This window comes from Neomonachus schauinslandi, chromosome X (assembly GCF_002201575.2).
Source record: "Neomonachus schauinslandi chromosome X, ASM220157v2, whole genome shotgun sequence".
Lineage (NCBI taxonomy): Eukaryota > Metazoa > Chordata > Mammalia > Carnivora > Phocidae > Neomonachus > Neomonachus schauinslandi.
This window is the reverse complement of record NC_058419.1, coordinates 5224504-5243291: the sequence shown is the minus strand read 5'-3', so window position 1 is coordinate 5243291 and position 18788 is coordinate 5224504. Positions and strand designations below refer to the sequence as shown.

General features: G+C 44.7%; 1 protein-coding gene across 1 annotated transcript in view; it reads left to right on the top strand.

Moving 5' to 3' along the window:
- AFF2 (AF4/FMR2 family member 2) overlaps nt 1-18440 on the top strand; it is a 302774-nt gene extending 284334 nt beyond the window's left edge. The window contains exons 16-21 of the mRNA XM_021682515.1: nt 2012-2148; nt 6007-6078; nt 6434-6527; nt 8922-8974; nt 14068-14258; nt 18284-18440. Coding sequence (XP_021538190.1) covers nt 2012-2148; nt 6007-6078; nt 6434-6527; nt 8922-8974; nt 14068-14258; nt 18284-18405 — 669 coding nt within the window. The 3' untranslated portion in view covers nt 18406-18440. The remainder of the gene's footprint in view (nt 1-2011; nt 2149-6006; nt 6079-6433; nt 6528-8921; nt 8975-14067; nt 14259-18283) is intronic.
- The last annotated feature ends 348 nt before the right edge of the window (nt 18441-18788 follow it).

Here is an 18788-nt window from a genome sequence, read left to right as displayed (position 1 = left end):
CAGGCTGGTCTGCGGGCTCATGGAGTGGGGCACACACGTGAGACCATGTAGGAGAGGTTCGGAAGAACTGAGAAAAATCAGAGCCACAGAGATACGTGCATAGGATTAAGACCCAGCATCACTCTCTACCTTCCAGGGTCGTGTTTATGTGTACCCCCCGCCAAATCACTTTTGGTCTAAGCCATTTAGAAAATGCATTTTCATTTGGGGATATTCCATCCCCCCCATGGGGGCAAAAACCAGTTTGGGGGGCTAAAGTAAAAAAGTCAGACATTGCAATGGTGCGTGACCTTCCAGGCCACAAGACATGAAGAGATGTTGAGTATGTTTTTGGTCTTTATATTTCAGTGGACGTGTGTGAAAAAAATCTCTCAAATAACTCCCACAGGGGCCCCGGGGGGAGGTGGTGATGATGGAAACAAAGGTTGAGAAACACTCATTTAGAGGCCAGAAGGCCCCCTGTAGTTCGAGCCCCTTGTTTTATGGATGGGAAAACTGAGGCCCGGGAGCAGGGTATGACCTGGCCACCAGTTGGCACTATGGCCACGTATTCGTCTCTCTGGACTTCAGTTTCTCCTTTTGGAAAAAGAGAGGTTTGGTCTAGGAGATCTTTAAGAAGCCTTCCAGCTATGGGTTTGTGAATGAAAAATCACTTTGAAAAATCGGGATGTAAAGATTAATTTCCCCACAAGAGAGTCAGTCAGAGCCAGATTACCTAAAGAAATAATCGGGTGAGGCATGAGAAGAAGGAGATAGTTTGCATACACACACATAGGTTTTCATAAAATCACTTTGAATTTGGTTCAGACCAATATTCTTCCACAACAGCTTACAGTAAGGAAACTGCAGAATTCCTTCAGTATATAAAAGCTGCAGAACATTTATTATAAAGAGAGTCATTTACAATAGCGGTTCTGTAGGACCTGTAACTCATCATTTTATAGTTGTACTTAATCCTTTGCTAGAGACAGCTACTCTGCCATTTTGAGAACTGAAACCTTCACCGTTGCAAGAAAATATTTTGATAAAAGGTATACAAGAAAATTAAAATAGCTAAATCTGCATTATATTGGTTCTTTTTACATAAAATTCTGTATTAGTGGAATTCTTACATCCAGCTATCAAAAATTGAAAACATTAAATACTGTTATAAAATACTCACTATAAAAGTGTCATATATAATATTCATTACACATAAAAAAGAAATCAGTATGTCTAAGTCAGTTCAATCATGACCATTATCAGGGCTAAAACCTTTTGCAATAAAATTTTACTAAACTAAAATATTTAGTAGTGCTATATTTTTTGGCTTTTTGATACACTATTGCAGACCATCATTTACAATGAAAGTGATGTGATTATTGTCAACAGTCACATGGAAGCTTCACATTTTTCATGACAATAGCATCCATTTTTTACTCTTCCCCTGGGGGTGGGGTTGATGTGCTCACAAAGACTGTAGATGGAAGTTGTCCATGAGGCTTATGAAAAGCAGAGTTCCACCACCAGCTCTGTCCATAGGACACTACAATGCCCAGTCTAGTCAATTCAGCGAATAGAAACTAGTCAAGGCGTGATTTGCATTCTGATCCCCCAAAAATAATCACACCAGCAACAGGACCACAAATACATGATCATACCACCACCACACACAATACCTTGGCTGCATTCTTCTCTTCTCTACCAGCCTCGGGGTCATGACAGTAGAACCTTAAATCAGCTATGTCACTGTCGATACGAATTCACACACTGACCCCCCTTCTCCATCGGGGTTTCTCAACCTCGGCACTCTTGGCATCTTGGGCTGGGTATTTCTCACTGCTGGGGGGTGTTTAGCAACATCTCTGGCCTCTGCCAACTCGTCCCTCGTGCCGACAACCCCCAATACCTCCAGTCGTTGCCCAACGTCCCTGGGGGAGGGGTGCAAAAAGGCCCCGGGATTGAGACCCACCCCTTTATATGAGGGAGAAAAGAGGCAATATTGTGGTGACAAGTCATCTTCCTGTTTCAGTTCGAGAAATTTGGCAAAGCCGTGAATTATGCCGATGCAGCCCTGTCCTTCACCGAATGTGGCAATGCAATGGAACGCGACCCTCTGGAAGCCAAGTCTCCGTATACCATGTACTCCGAGACTGTGGAGCTCCTCAGGTTAATGGCCTTTCTGCAGCCATCTTCCTAAGCTCATTTCAGTCGTAATTAGAAGCTGCTATGTTTTTTAAAAATATCATTTCCTCCTCCTAATGGTTTGTCCTACGCATCTTCTTCTTAGAAGTCATCATAATTAGTTCTTGCCATTTTATTAATATCATGGAAAATTTATAATTGATGGACACCGCTTTTATGAATTATCCCCTTCAGATGTTATAATGTGAGTGTTCTAATTTGCAATATTCATAAAATTAAAATGGAAACATAGTGGGTGGAAGTAAAGTATAATAATTTCACCATTTGGCATTGACACTTGCCTTTTCAAAGTGCAGTTTTATAATTCAAGGAAGGTGGCAGTATCGGGATTTCTGTTATGAACCATGTTTTCTCAGAATTTCTGCCTTGGTTATTAAAAAGGAGGGGCCTCTGTTCCAACACAAAGTTGGCGTTGAGGGCCACAGGTGTGCGGTGAACTTCCCCTGTGTCTGTAATTTCAGGGAAATAGACAAGGTGGTAGGAGGGGGAGGGGTAAAGATCAGAGGATGAGAACAGGAGCCCAGTATATTAACTGCACAGATTATCAGTCACAGCTGCATTTGAAATGAAATTTCCTGGCCTGCCATTGGTCTTGGTGGAGTAGAATTTGTGAGTAATCAGAAAAATTCCTGGAAGAAGGGGAAAGAGAAGAAATGCCCACTGTTGTATTTTCCAGTAACGTGCAGATATTTGTAAAATAATTGAATCCACTTCTTAAGAGTGGAAAAGCACCATCATCTGCTGGATGCACTAAATTGCTTTTGTTTTAGTGAGCAGTTCCTCACCTGATAGGTCCTTTCTTTCCAGATCACCTCTGGCTGGATAAATTGATAATAATAATAATAGTTTTTACTATGTATGTTGCCTGTGTCTGCATAAAATGTTACAAATCCGAGGCCCTTGTAATTAAACCTTCAGACAAACATTGGACACATTTAGCATGCGTATTTTCCCAGCAAAGTCTTCCAAAATATCAAAAGAATGCGAAGTCTTATAAAGAGAAAAAAAAAAAAACTCTGCTTGCATAGAATCAGAAGAGGAAGTTAAAGCCACAAAAGTAGCATGTAAGGTATCTATCTCTCAGACTTACTTTATGCTCTGTGAAAGCCACCACCGCCATTCTCTAGCTTTTAACGGGCAATTGATTTCTCAGTGGATTCGAGGCTGCCAGTGATTTTCAAAGACGCACGAGATGAAAATTCTGGCAAAAATTAAAAATTGAGGGGCAGCATTAGTGAACAAACACAGAGAAAATTCATGTTCTCTATCTATCCAAACATTAGAAACTTTAAAAAAAAAAAGGCACTTCTTAAATTAATAAGAAAATAGAAAAATGCTAATACCTAGTGTTAACACACACACACACACACACACACAATGATCATTGTAAATTGAGGGCAATTTGGCATTGTGGAGGAAAACCTTTACAAATGAGCATTCATATCTTTTCAGCCAGCAATTCAACTTCGGGAAATGTGAATTTCCTGTACTGAAGAAAATAATTGTAAGAGGAGAACGAGTTATCTGTATGGTGTTCAGTTTGGCATATATTATAGCACACAATTAGAAGCAAACCAAATAATGAATCATAGAAGAGTAAGTAATTACACTGTAGTACACCCAACAGAATTCTTTGCAGCCAGTGAATTGCAGCAACGATGGAGACTATGTAGCTGCAGAATTATATACACACTACATCTCTGACCATGAAAAGCATGTTTCTGCCTGTGGACCAAGCTGGAAGGGAAATGAGATCAGAGCTGCAGTAGGGTGAAATGATGGGTGTTTCCCATCTCTCTGTATTTTTCTTTCTTCTTCGTTTTCTTTTAGGAAAATACATGCTCTCTTAAAGATATAAAAGCAGAGCATCATATTTCGTTTCTGATAAAAATGCAATGTGAGACTTTGAGTAACATTTATTCCCATTAGAAAACACTTCTTTTTCCATAATTATTTACAGTGGAGAATGTATGGACGTTCACTTTAGAGTCAATAGTTTGAAACTTTATCTTGAGTTAATTGTCGATTCCCATGCGGTTGTAAGAAATGATCGGGAAAGCTCCTGTGGCCCCGCACCCAGTTTCCCCCAACAGTATCGCAAACAGGACAGTGACATTGATAAAATCCATGGACTTTATTCAGTGTTTTACATGCACCCCTTTGCCCTCTCTCTCTATGTACATTTCTTGCATTTTCTGTAAGGCCTGTGTGAGTATAATTTCTTTTTGAGAAAATTTCAGTTGGGAATAAAATGGGCTAAGGTAACTAGGTCTTCTGGTCCATTGAAGCAACTGAAGTTCCACAATCCACTCACTTCAAAAGTTGCAATTAGAGGGTGACTGTAATGTGAACATAGTTTTTAGTGGCATCATATGGTGGTGGAGAGATTTCTATTACTCTCTGACAGTATGCTGGCCACAGAGAAAGCGCAGTTTTCTTCCTTCAAGTCATTATAGTGGCTCTGAGCCCTGGGAATCTGCAGTAGAAATGTATTTGTGCAAACAAGTGGGGCATCACAATGACTTGACATTTCAGCGATCCAACTGTCAAAGACAGTTTGATTTATTACATAATAAAAATCCTTTTACTTAATATGGCCACAACAGAAGGGACCCACACCAAGTGCACAGGTCCTTTTGCTGGAAAACGTTCCCTCAACAGAAGTGGAACCGTAACCAGGAGAAGGGGTCCCTGGTCTTGAGGGGCAAGCCCTGGGACACCGGTGTTCTGGGGAGGCTGTTGAAGATGGGGAGTCCATTGTGCAGGCTCCCCATCACCTTCTCATAAATGAGAATGAACCTAGGCTGCCTGCACACTTCCAACTTCCTTCTGCAACGCTGAACTCCATTACTTATTCCTCCACAGGTACCTGTGAAATTGCATTAAAGCTCAGACAATGATTTTATGCAATGAATTGATTTTCAAGAGTCTAAATGCCCCGAATGGGATGTGCTCAGCTAGAAGAAAAAAATGAGAACTGCTCAACCTTTGATCACCCCAGTGTGGAACAGTAACAATTAAAGAGAATGGAAAGACAAAATATACAAGCACCATAAATTAAGGGCTCTTAGACTTTCAAATGCTGTGAAATTGACCTTCCTCTTAAAAAAACAAAACCACTTTCTATAGGAATATCTTCAAAACCTGAGCCATTAGAAAAGACCTTTTTAACTGTGTGATTGTGGGCTCCCCATGCCCATGTCAGACACAGTCATGTATTATTTACCTCGTCTGTCATAAACTTGACTGAGAATTTACTGTGGCCGCCTCTCATTGCAAACCAGTCATGCTGGTTAGCTAGAGTGGTCCTAGGGACGGTCTTTTGCCAGAATGTTTTTTTCTTTTTTCTTTTTTTTTTTTTTTTTAGTTTTTATTTAAATTCCACTTAGTGAACATACAGTGTTCTATCAGGTGTACAATATAGTGATTCGGCACTTCCATGCATCACCTGGTGCTCATCACTACACATGCCCTCCTTAATCCCCCTTACTTGTTCCCCCCGCCCCTCCCCCACTCTGGTCACCATCAGTTTGTTCTCTAGAGTTAAGAGTCTGTTTCTTAATTTGTCTCCTTTTTTTCTCCCTCCGCTTGTTTGTTTTGTTTCTTAAATTCCACATATGAGTGAAATCATGTGGTATTTGTCTTCCTCTAACTGACTTATTTCACTTAGCATGATACGCTCCTGCCCATGTGCCCTACTTTGGCCTCCCACCCAGAGCAAATGTGGCACTAAGGCATTCAGGCGGTGGGAATAGCAATGACTTCTGGACTTTTCTGAGGGGTCATGCAGATGGCACTTGAGCTTGTCCTTTCTCTTCAAAGGTACGCGATGAGACTGAAGAACTTTGCGAGCCCCTTGGCTTCAGACGGGGACAAAAAGCTGGCGGTATTATGGTAAGTCTCATGAAGGCTGCAAAGAGGCAGCTGAAATGTCACAGAAGGATTTGGAAACTCCAGATCGACTTAAGCTGCTTACCCCAGATCGTTATTCTTGTTTTCCATTAAACTATTAAAGGATAACTAATGGATTTCTTCAGTCGCTGACTAAACATTTACTCTCCTAATTTATACCCTTATCAAGATGGGATTTTAATGCTTACCTCTTCTCTTTGAAACATTTTTCTTTTTTCACTTCTGTTCCTCAGTAACCGTAGGGGAGTGAGCGTGAACTGTGAATCAGCATTTCGTTGCCAGTACGTAGCTTTCATGAAGCACCAACATTAACATAATCCTTTCCCTCTCACCACAGCTACAGATGTTTATCACTTCTCTACTTGCGGATGTTCAAGCTGAAGAAGGACCATGCTATGAAGTACTCCAGATCACTGATGGAATATTTTAAGGTAATCCTTATTTTGTATAATTTATAAGTACAGGGTGAATACAGTCACTAATGAGACGTGGCAAGCATGTGATTAAATGTCAAGGTTGTTGCTGCCACAGGCTTAACCTCCGTCATCCCAGCTGGCCGTGGCCCTCCTGCCTCTCTCCCTTGGGGCTCAGCAGAGAGCTCAGGTTTGATTTGATTCCTGGAAGAGAAGGCGCAGTAGTGCGATCCCCTGATTATCTTCTGGACTGACCAAATGGCCCTTGGCATCTTCCTGGTTGCAGTCATGGGAATGATGGTGCCTCCTTCCCCACCCTGCCTGGTGGGGACCCACCAGGGGACACAGGTTGTGACCATGGCCAGTCTCCTGTGAAGTGAGCAGCCAGCCCAGAAATTTCTCAACAATGGGAGAGTTCACTGCAGCCGCCCTGGGCTCTGGGGGAATAACCATTCCCATAGGAGTCCTTTGGCCATGGGCAGTCTTGGAATACAGTGGTTGTACTTTAAAACAACTGATCAATCAATCAATCAATCAATAATAAAATAAAATAAAACAACTGATTGTTCTGGTTACCAAAATAAACTATCACACAAACAACAAATAAATAAATAAATAAATAAATCCGTGGTCTAGGGAACTGGAGATTTTAATTTGCAAGCAAAAAAAAAAAAAAAAGGAAAAGAAAAGAAAGAAATTTCAACTGCAAAATGAATGCCAAAATTTGGGAACGAGCCCAGACAAAAACTGCAAGCCACTAAAGGGTCACTGGTTTGATGGTCTCTTGAAGCTTCTGCTTCATTTGCAACCCCCTGCCCCCCCCCCCCCCCCCCCCCCCCCCCCCGCAGTGGTCATGATTCAGATTTGAGGAGGCTCAAGGCTCCTGTTGGTCACGTCTTAAAGGAAAAGGATGATTATTTATTATTATTATTACTATTATTTCTGCCAAGTGCGTGAGACTGCTTGGCTAAATTGCACCAAAGCAGTTGTCTGAGATGAATCAAACCATGACCTTCACATTGGTCACCCAGATGCACAGCTGTATGAGGATGCCAACTCAGTTGGGAAAAAGAGCACGTCCGCCAGCTATTCCATGGTGTGGCCACAATGCCATAAAGCTGGTGCTCCTGTGGGTGACGCGTCAAATACAACAGCTGCCCATCCCCCCCAAGTGTACGGTCTCCACCTATGCTGTAGAAAGGCAGTTCTCGAACCTGAGTGGGCATCTGGATCCCCTGGAGAGCTCGCAAACCCTGAGTCCTGGGTCCCACCCCCAGAGTCTGATACTGGAGGCCTGGAACAGGGCCTGAGAGCTGGCACATGTAACGAGTTTCCAGGTGATGCTGCTGCTGGTCTTGGGCTTACGCTTTGAGAGCCACAGCTCTAGTATCTGTCCTCTTTGGCCTGTTCTTTGTGACTTTCAGGGCACTGTAAAAATGCCAAACAGATGTCAAATAACTCACTCCTCTGGCAGCGCGCTGAGCTGCTTTTAGATTAAAAACCTTAGGTGTGGGTCTCCGTGCTCCAGAGAAGTGTTGCCTGCTCACTGGGCTCCTGAAAATGCCTGACCCTCCCTAGCACCCCATTTGCAAAGGGGGCTGGACTGGAACCCAAGAGGCAGGGGAGAAGTATAACCTTGGTCTTTGCGGTTGAAAAGGCCAGCCTGAGTCAGGCTCAGTGCCCCGGGGGTCCTGGTCCTGTGCACTCTGGGCTCTAACCTGGTGACGTCATTATGGTGAGCTGGACCACTGCCCTAAGGTGGTGGTGCTGAGTGCTCTGCAAGTGTGTGGCCCCCCAAATGCAGGAGGCCAACTTTTGAAACCAGCCCAGTTCCATTCAGAGGGACAAAGAATCCTTAGCGGTCCACGGCAATGCTGCCCCAGACCAGTTGCTTTGCTAAACAGGGATTTGCGTGTAAAGATAGCAAATCAAGGTGATTCACGACAAAACAAACCACAAAACACTGCTCCGTCCTGGCCCATTCCCGGGATGTCAGAAATTACAGCCCACGTTGCATCCCAGGGAAAAATTCTGCCGTGGGAGCTAAAGGTGAAAAGCTTGCCAGTACTCTGAAGAGCTTGTTTTGCAGAATAAATTTCAGATGAGGATAATTAAGCCACTTCTTGGAGAACTGAGTCTGATTTTACTGGGCCTTTTAGTATATAAGATCTTTCATCAAGTGACTTGCATGGTCCTGATTGGAGCCCGCTAATTATCCTACCCAGCTATTTTCATCGAGTGTGTGTCATGGTGTGCTGACGTGCACTTACATCCCAGCTCTGCTAACAGAACAGGAGGCATCCCGAAATGCTGCAATCAATATTAATGTACTCGAAATCACACTTCCATCTGTTTCTGAATTAATAAAACACAAAATAGATGTCCTTATTTCCCTCTCTCTCTCTTTTTTAGCAAAACGCTTCAAAAGTCGCTCAGATACCATCTCCCTGGGTAGGCAATGGAAAGTAAGTATCTTACGAAAATTGCTTTTTCAGAAACTCAGCGAATTAAGAGACCCCAAATATTTTGTATTGACAACTCAGGAGTGAAGGCCAATTCTGAGACTAGAGTAATTTTTGTGCACAGGAAATTCTGGTCAGATTTCAGCTAATGGCAAGACAGAAGAGTTTAACATGATGCGATTCCCAATTTCTTTAACTATTTGATCTTTAAGCCAAATGATGGCCATAAAAATATCTGTTAATGAGATGGCAGTGATTTTTCAATGATTCACTCGGTAATGAAAGGCCAATGAAATATTCATTGATACATAGTAAGTGCCGTTTAATAAAACCAAAGGCATAATAGTGTTGAGAATGTGAAGGCACTTAGCCTTCATGAGCCTTCATGGTGATTTTTATATTAATACTAAAACACCCTGACCTAAAATACATAAAAGCATCCACTCTACTGCTGATCTACTGCTGATCTAAGGCTCGGTGGACTCCCCCACTCCCTCCACTGCCCATAGTTGGAAGAGCATCCACCTGGTCCTGAGGCTGTCCCTAGCTGCCAGGGGAACTCCAGGAGGGTCGGGGCTGGGGTGGGGGCGGGGCTCGGGGGCCCCTCCCCCGCACTGGGCATGTTTCTCCAGCTCTAAAAGGAAAGGGCTGGACCCCTTGGCATCCGAGGCCCAAGGCCCCGGGTGAGAGATGTTCCTGCTAAGAGGGAGATTTGTAAGCCCAGGTCTGTCTGTGGCACAAATTGGCTCCGTGCCTGCCCTTCCGTGCTTGAGCATCAGTGTTCCGTCTGATTCCAGTCCCTCCCTCACCACCCCAGGCCCGCTTGCCACCACCAGTGGGAAGGGAAACTCCATGACTACAGACCCAAGCTTTGGCAAAGAGCTGCTTTTTCCATTTTTCATCATTTCAAAATTCTTGTGTCTCTGGTCCATACACTTTCTTCCAGCGTATTCTAGTCTCCTCTTGCCATTTTATAAATATCTACAAAGCATACTCCCAAAGCAGTGGGACATGAACTCTACACTGAGATCATAAAAACATTCAGAGTGAGGGAACAGACCCATTAAAAACTCTGCATTAACTCAATTACGGTATTGAAAGGAAGTACCGTTTAAATTGTTAAGTCTTACTTTTATATTGACAAACAAAAGCAAAAGAATGCTTCTCTCTGGAAGTTGAGAAAATAAAAATAACCATTGAAAGGCCCACAGAAAGCTATTTTCTCTGAGCACAGAGTAGAGCGAGGGCAAGTTCAGGTAAGCAGCTATTAAAGGATTTCTGGGAAATTTCTTTTAATTCTGAAACGAAAGAACTCGAACACATCCTAAGCTTGTGAAGTCACACTAAAAGCCTCCTGAAAGGATGTTTTAGGCAGCTTCTGTGTGAAGAAAGCACACTCCCTTTGGGAGGCCAGAGGTTGTGAATGAAGCAACTCCAAATGGTCACCCACGGGTTACCTCCCTTTCATTCAGCGAACACCTCAGGCACATTTCCATACAAGGGGCTGGGGGCACAGCTGACTCCAGTGGGATCCCTGTGCTCCAGAAGCACACAGTCCAGTGGAGGGAGGTGACAGATGGGAACGAAGTTCTATGGAAGCCCAAGAGAAGAGGAGCTTGGGCCTCCCTGGATGGTCAGGGAGGGCGTCTTCTATGCAAGCGAGGCCATAGCCTACTTTCCCCAGCACACGGGGGCTGGCACCACACAGGGCCTGGAAGGGCATCTTCCAGAAGCAGCAACCCCTGACCATGAGGCCTGGGGGAGAAAATTTACAAAGAAGCAGTTGGAAGAAGGAGAAGAACAATCTGCTTAGTACTGAGCAGGGATTGGCAAACTTTTTCCAAGGCTTAGAGGTAATATCTGAACACCATGCTTGGCACACGGTAACTTTACCATTTGAGCTGGAAAGCATACACTGTCCCACCCCTAGAACTCCCAGAGCTCTTGGTGTATACTTCGCCTTGGGCACTTATTCTAGCTTGTCAGAAACTCATGGGTCTGCTCCCCTACTAGACCATTTGCTCTTCCCAATAAGGGGCCATTCATTCTTTCATTTGCCACCTATTTACTGAGTGTGTACTATGGATGATGAGACACTCTGCCAGGCACTTGATAGACACACCCCCATCATCTTGTGCTATATGTTATTCTCCTACCCTCTCCAGAGCCTCTCTATGTAGTGGATACTAAACAATGACAAAGGGATGGTGGAAGACAGTTCATTCATTTATTTAACATTCATTAAGTACATAGGATGTGCACCAGGCACTGGTCTAGACACTGGGTATAGACATAGACAGAAATCCCTACCCTCCTTGAGGTCACATTCTGTTGGAAAGAAAAAGTAAAAACTATGTGGTTTGCTGAATGGTGGCAAAGGTCATAGAACACATGGAAACCAGGAAGGGGGATAGAAAGCTTGGCTAGGGATCACGTGGGGAGCAGGACACCTATCTTGAATTGGGACGTTAGAGAAGGATGGTGGAGAGCAGTCCATGTAAATACCTGGGGGGGATGCATTCCAAGCAGAGGGACAGCAACCACCTTCCGAAGTGGGCTGTGCCTAATGAGTCTGACAAACAGCAAGGGGGCGAGTGTGGCTGAGATGTGGATTGGACCAGTGTGCTAATGGTGAAAGTGGTGGGAAGTGGGTGCCTGTGTGTGTACCCTCATTTGCGTGTGCCATGAAGGTGTGAAGAGAAAAACAAGATCTACAAGTAGACCCACAGAAAGAAAATGGGACAAGGAACCTCAAGCTGTGTGGAGAGCCAGGTGGGAGTGGGAGGCCCCCCGAGATGAGTGCAGCATCACGCCCTTGTAGCCAGAGTCACAGCCTTCCTTAGGCAGGTTGGAATTCTTTCATCAGTACAATGCGGCCTGCAGATACGCTCATCGGGAGGTCACTCCTAGAGCCTCGTGTAAGATCCGCCATGACCAAAAGCAAACCCACGCCCTAATTCCCCTTGCCTCCACTACTGATTGTTATTGTTTACAAGAAAGTAGGCAGTAAGAGACAAAGATAGCCCTTCAGTTAGCACGTGGATGTCATATGCTAAAAAGGCCTTTTCAAGATGTACAAAGTAAATAGAGGTGATGTGTTTCCCCTTGTGACTTCTGGACATGATCAGAAATCACTGAATCCAACCTTTTCTTTGAGTCAAGGAAAGGCTCAGCAAGGGGAAGGGACATGCCCAGGAGCACACAGCCATTTAGGGCAGGGCCAGGGTTAGAATACAGGTCTCCTGGGATTCCAGTACATACTCTGTTCCCAGCACAGCATGGTTCCCCTTTCAACATTTGAGACATCTGACAGCTTTGGGATTTTTCTCTAGCCATTACAAATGAGGACATACTCTTTTCTTGCCTTAAGTTGGCATCTAAGAGTTAATGACCACTACTCGGAGAAAAGAAAATCGCATTTGCAAGCAACCACAACAAAGAAATCCAGCATTCACTGCCTGTTTTGTGTGTGTGTGTGTGTGTGTGTGTTTTGGGGTGGCTTTTTTTTTTTTTTTTTGGTCTTTAGTTAACCCTTCCGTGCTTAGGCTCCTTAGCTTGGACATCGCCCCACTCCACCCCTGCCTTGAGAATAAATCTTTCCATCGAGAAGTTTCAAAAGGTCTTAGAAATTATAAACAGAACAGGAAAACTTTCACACCCTCTCACAGACAAATGCAGAGCAAGTGTGAGGATCCCCTTTGCCCCTCATACTAGAACATACCAGAAGATATACTCTGTTTCCAGAAATGGACCAAAGCTCTCACAGGGCCTGGCACACCCCACATGAGTCTCGAGGCAAGTGTATCGATTTGAGTCACTCCCAAATTGAGTTAGCAATACTCCAGCCATTGCCCCAGATCTTGTGTTCACGTGCCCATTGGGGTGCACATCCGCTCTGTGAGCACCGATCGGCTCTGAGGAACACAGCCAACCTGGAAATCTAGAGTTACCAGCAGCCACGGCTGGGAACAGCAAGGGGGAGTGACAGGCTGCCTTGATGATCTGCTGGGTGTATTTGGAGGAACGAGGAGGAGCCCCAAACACAGCTTTCTCCATTTCTTCTACTCCCCCAAAATGTTCTATCGTAACAACGTGGCACGCTGGGGCACCACTGGACAGTCTTTCGAAGTCTCGTTGAAGGAGGATAGGAAGGCTGAGGGGGTGCATAGGCCTTGCTCACGTGCACAGGAAGCACCCAGGCCCTCCCTGATATGTGCAGATTGCAGGGGACTCCTTGTTGCTGACATTAAAGTATTGAACCACAATCTATATCCAGACCTTGGTTCTGCCCAAATAGGACCTGCAAAGACTTCTCTTCGTAAACAGCATGCAGGTGAAGGGTCAGCAATTAACAGCCATCTCTGTAGCATGTCTTTGAGAATCTCAAAGATTATTCAGAATCTTACTTTTTCTAGCTTCCCTAATACTGCTCCTTGGGGGGCTTTCAAGAATTGCACTTTGTTTATTGTGGTGACTGTATTTGGAGCAAATTGTCATTGCGATTTCCACAAAACACTTTGATAATAGCCTTTCCTAGCTGCCACTAGCCATCTGGCAGCAGGTAGAGAAATCAGCACAGCTCTGAGATGTGTCTTCCTCTGAAACCTCACAACACTGGTTATATATATTCAAAATAAGAGCTACATGTGTGGATAGGATGAATGCCAGAGAAAGATTCACCCAGCTCTCTCTGCTATCTTAAAACGAAAGAAGCAGTGTGGATGGAGTCATCAGGGGTTGTCAGAGGCAGGGAGACATCAGTGTTCAACTGAGTTAGAAAAGGAGAAGCATGGCTCATTCTAGAGCCTGGCCCTGTAGCCCTGTGTGGGTTGGTCAGACAAGGCCAGAATGCGATGATAATCAATAGGCTCTTTCTACTCTGGGGCCTCTAGAGAAAACTAAGGTGTTGGCAGAAACTACAAGATGTCTTTTGAGAACAAGCTTCTCCACACCTGGGCTTCATATATGCTCACCACGCTAAACCTCATGCGGCAGTGACGTTCTCGTGAGGCCTCAGCATGGGGAGGGAGGCCTAGAAGGCCACAGTCACTCTTGGCAGCCAGCCTCACCAGGCCTATCTCTTCCCCTTCCCCCAGGAACACTCCATCCCCGGTGTCTCTCAACAACGTCTCTCCCATCAATGCAATGGGCAGCTGTAACAACGGCCCGGTCACCATCCCCCAGCGCATTCACCACATGGCCGCCAGCCATGTCAACATCACCAGCAACGTGTTACGGGGCTACGAACACTGGGACATGGCCGACAAACTGACAAGAGAGAACAAAGGTATGCTTACCTGTTCCACCCACACTCATGGACCATGGTAGGGTCAACCGTGCTTGGAAGCACTTGAGTTTTCCATGGTGGCCTTATCTTTCTGTCTCTCTGATTTCCAGGGTGTAGAGGAGGCAAGAAGGGGTTAACTCAGGGCCGACAGAGTAACCACATTTTTGCTGAGAGAGTAAGCAAGTCCTGGGATTTTTTTTCTGTTCTCCTTCAAAGCTTAAACTAGTCTGAGCTGTGACATGTTGGCAAATGACCATTTCAGATTTTCCCTCAATGGTAAGGATCAGCACGGAAAAACAGAGGCAAAGGAGAAAAGAATGATTTGCAAATTAATTAAGATCCCGTTGGCCTCTTTTGTCAACTTTAATCTTTTGGGTTTGTTTTGGGGGGGGGGGTTGTTTTTTTCTTTTTTTGGAGAGGTGAGGTTGAACTGCAGGCCTGCTACTTTCATTACAACCACCGGCTCCAGGGAGCACGTGATGACACGGCTTGTGTTCAGAAGCAAAGGCCAAAGCTCAGCTGGTATTTTTTCCACACTGACAGCTGGGATGAAGGATCAGGGTCCCGTTCGTGGTAACGCATGGGCTTTGCTACAGAACAAATGCAGGGAGGACCCTGCTCCACCAGAGGGTGAGTCAGTGGTCTCTGGCAACTCCTGCCGCCATCTGTGACCCTGGCTGTCGCCTAGGTTCACAGGGAAGTCTCGCTATCCTAATGAAGGTGGGACGCACAAGCAGACTGCACTCTTGCCCTGGCCATTCATTCGGCTTGGCTGATCCTGGCCCAGTAGTCACAGACAGTCAAGGTGGGCACTGGTGTGGGCCTTTGGGAATCAGGTAGCGAAGAGGGGCCCCGCAGTTTAGAAGAGCGGAACTGTCTGGCCAGGAACTGGGAGGCGTGTGCATTGCTACTGCGGTGCTGACTGTGTGGAGAGTCCCACCGAAGTAGGAAGGGTGCCGATTTTGAAGGCTGACCATTTAAGTTGGAATCCTGCCTGGGTCATGCAGTGCTGGGCAACCTCAGGCAAGTTACTCAAATCTTTGAGCCACTTCCTAGATTCCATTTCTGTAATGGAGATAATAACGTATGGAGCCACTAGCATAAAATAGCAGGTTCAAGGTAGAAAGCCAGCAAATATTTATTCACTTACTCCATATTATTATGTATCTATGTGACTCCAAGATTCTGTGGCTATCAGAGCACATTCCATAATCTGAGACTTCGACCCACAACCCGGCTAGAGACTTACACTGACCCTTGGGACTATTCACAGGTATTGGTTACATCAGTAACTGGGAAGAAATCGGGCCACAATTTCCACATGCCAGATACTGTACTATTTGCCCGATCACTTGTTGCCTCATTTGTCCCTGTTTTGTAGATAAGTGAGGCAAGGTTAAGAAACTCACCCCTGACATCATAGCTCCTAACCCTGGAAGCAGGAATTGAATCTAGAACTCTGAACCACTAGGCTACACTGCCCATCAAGAGAGCGAGATTAATAAGAGGTCCTCAGAGATCTTCAGTGAGCTCCTGCCCTCAGTTACCTGAGTGATGGGCACCTCTCTACTTCTCTAAGCTTCTGAAATTCCAAAGACAACTGGCCCAGATGGCCAGGCCCATCCAAAAGTTCTAGAAGTGCAAGTAAAAGCATAAGCATCTTAAGACTTGCCTAGCTTGTCTGCTTCTACTCTTCTCTCTTATTTTGTATTGGTAACTGGAGGGTAGTTCAATATTTATGGATTTCTGTCATAATTGCATCCATTTTCAAAATCTGCTAAAGTAATTCCTTCAAAATTAACCACAGAACTTTCCAGGAGTGATGTGGTGGCTGTGCTGATATTAAGGGAAATGGAGCTAATCTTGTCCTTAGCACAGCATGTCAGGAGTTGTTAAGTTCCCCACCTAAGACTCCATCAGAACAGCTCTGCACTCTGCTTAGAGTCAGAGAGCCTTCCCCCATCTGTCTTGTCCACAAAGAGATGGGTAACTGAGGAGCTTCCCTTTTGATTGTTACTCTGGATCCCACTGGGGACAACCATGTCTTTGCACTCCCCCACCCCACTCTGTGCCTGCCCACCCGTGCAGCTGCAGATGGCTTCTGGCAGAGGACTCTGGTGCTAAAATCGGCCAATGGGGGTGATGTTGCTCCCTGGCCTTTGGTCTGGAAGCTCTGTTCCCTACCTCCCCAGCTGCTTACTCAAAGCTGCTATTAAAATGGTGACTTGGTGGGGGCACCTAGGTGGATCCGTTGGTTAAGCGTCTGCCTTCAGCTCATGTCATGATCCCAGGGACCTGGGATTGAGTCCCACATGGGGCTCCCTGCTCAGCGAGGAGCCTGCTTCTCCCTCTGCCCCTCTCCACTGCTCGTGATCTCTCCCTCTCTCTCTCACGCTCTCTCTCTCAAATAAAATCTTTAAAAAAAATAAAAATTAAATTAAAAATTTAAAAATAAAAAAAAAAAAAGGCAACCTGGGTATCTAGTGCACAGCATCCTGGCTCACGTGTGGCTCATGTTCACTCAGCAGTGACTAGGTCCTTTAGCATTTCCCTTAATATTGTGTTATATGAGGAAGTATTTCAGATGCCAAAAATAATTTACTCCTTTATCAGCAGAAATTACTTTTATTGCATAGTACAGGTTTAAAAGTATCACATAATCAAATGAAGTCGATACCTAGAGAAGGAGCCCATATGTTATACATAACGTGAAGAATCAGTGCATTGTTTTGTGAAATACCATCTGCTGGTCAATCAAGCGCGTGGAGCCCCTGCATGCAAATCGCCTTCCAAGAAGGCGGGTAAGCTTCCCAACCACTTCAAGGTAGCCTTCAGCACACACTACCCCCTCCGCTGCCACATTCCTCGCGCCAACCAGAACAGGCGTGACGTCCTCCTGGCTGGGGCTGCCTCCTCCGTCGGGAGCTGACAAAGAGGATACCCAAGAGCCCTCTCATAACCAAGATCAACACAATGGTAGACAAATAAATGCAGACGTGAAAAGGGGACGCCTAGATACTTTTCTAGACATCAGATAGTCTTTTCCACATACCTCCCACCCCACTCCAAAGCAGACCGTCCCAAACTCCAGCCCCAGTGGTTAGCAGTGTGACCTCAGCTCGGCCCCTTCTCCAAATCAGCTGGAGGGGAATCAGCCCGGGTACTCTTACCTTCTGTGTCCTTCAAGGCGAGGAGGGAGTTGTTAGCGACAGGTCATTTCCCTTCCCTAAAGGAATTGGTAATAAGACCCGAAATCAGATGCCTTCTAGACGTTTATTTAGCGTTAGATGCTGATGGCTATAATTGCTGTCCAGGTTCACTGGCTATGTCTGCATCGTGCCGAGAAAAATCGGTAAACTCAGTTCATTTAGACAAAGGAAAAAGAGAATACTTTCAATTCAGTAACACATACAATGGCAAACAACTCAATATCCTATCAACTGTGGCTCCCTACCATTTTGTGTATATGGACCTCTTTCTAAATATAAATTTTTAATATCTAAAAATACAGATTCTCTATGTACTGTTAAAATGTATTCAAGTACATTTTATTTTATATATGTAATTTATGTGTATATTTTAATATATATAAATGTTACACATAGACAAACACATTTTTAGATATAATGTGATGTGTGTGTGTACACACACCTCACAAACCTCCACAAGGTTATAATATTCTTGTAGAATCCGCTGAGAGAATATATAGGGATTTGAAAACACTTACTATGAATCAACAGATTTGAATGAATTTGTGTTTTATTAATCACAGTAACACAAACATGATTTATGCCACATAATTTTTGGAGCTACACAAAGATTAAAATAATAGTGCCTCCTAGACATACGGAGCTTCGGTCCCCCAGCACACAGTCTATAAATTTTTGTTGAATGAATGAAGAAACAGGGAAAACTTTTCCAATGTCCACATAGTTGTGTTGTCGCGTGAAGGCAGCTTAAGCCATCTGGTGTGTATTTCTGTGATGATATTCAAAGGCCTGACCAAGGTCTGCTCTGATTTTCAGAATTCTTCGGTGATCTGGACACACTGATGGGGCCCCTGACCCAGCACAGCAGCATGACCAATCTCGTCCGCTACGTTCGCCAGGGACTGTGTTGGCTGCGCATTGATGCCCATTTGTTGTAGTGGGCGCGCCCCCATCTCCAGCATCGCCACCCATCACTCTACCTCTACCAGAGCACCAACGGTCACTGGTGGAACTCCACTCATTTGGGAAAGTTCTCTTTGCTTATGTTTGTTTTTATGCTTCTTTTGATATCTGTGAAAAACAGACATCATTGTAAGTGGACACTACAACTTGAGAGCAGTATATGTTTTATTACTTAGTCATTTTTCAGTATTTTATATGCATTTCTCAGATCCCACCATCCTTTTGTGCTTGATACAATGACACAGTCCCTACAGTATTGTTTTAAGTCCACACTACCCAAAACAAAGAATGGGAAGTACTTGTGATGATAACAGGTTCCTGAGAAATGAAACGATATGTCATATATATATATATATGA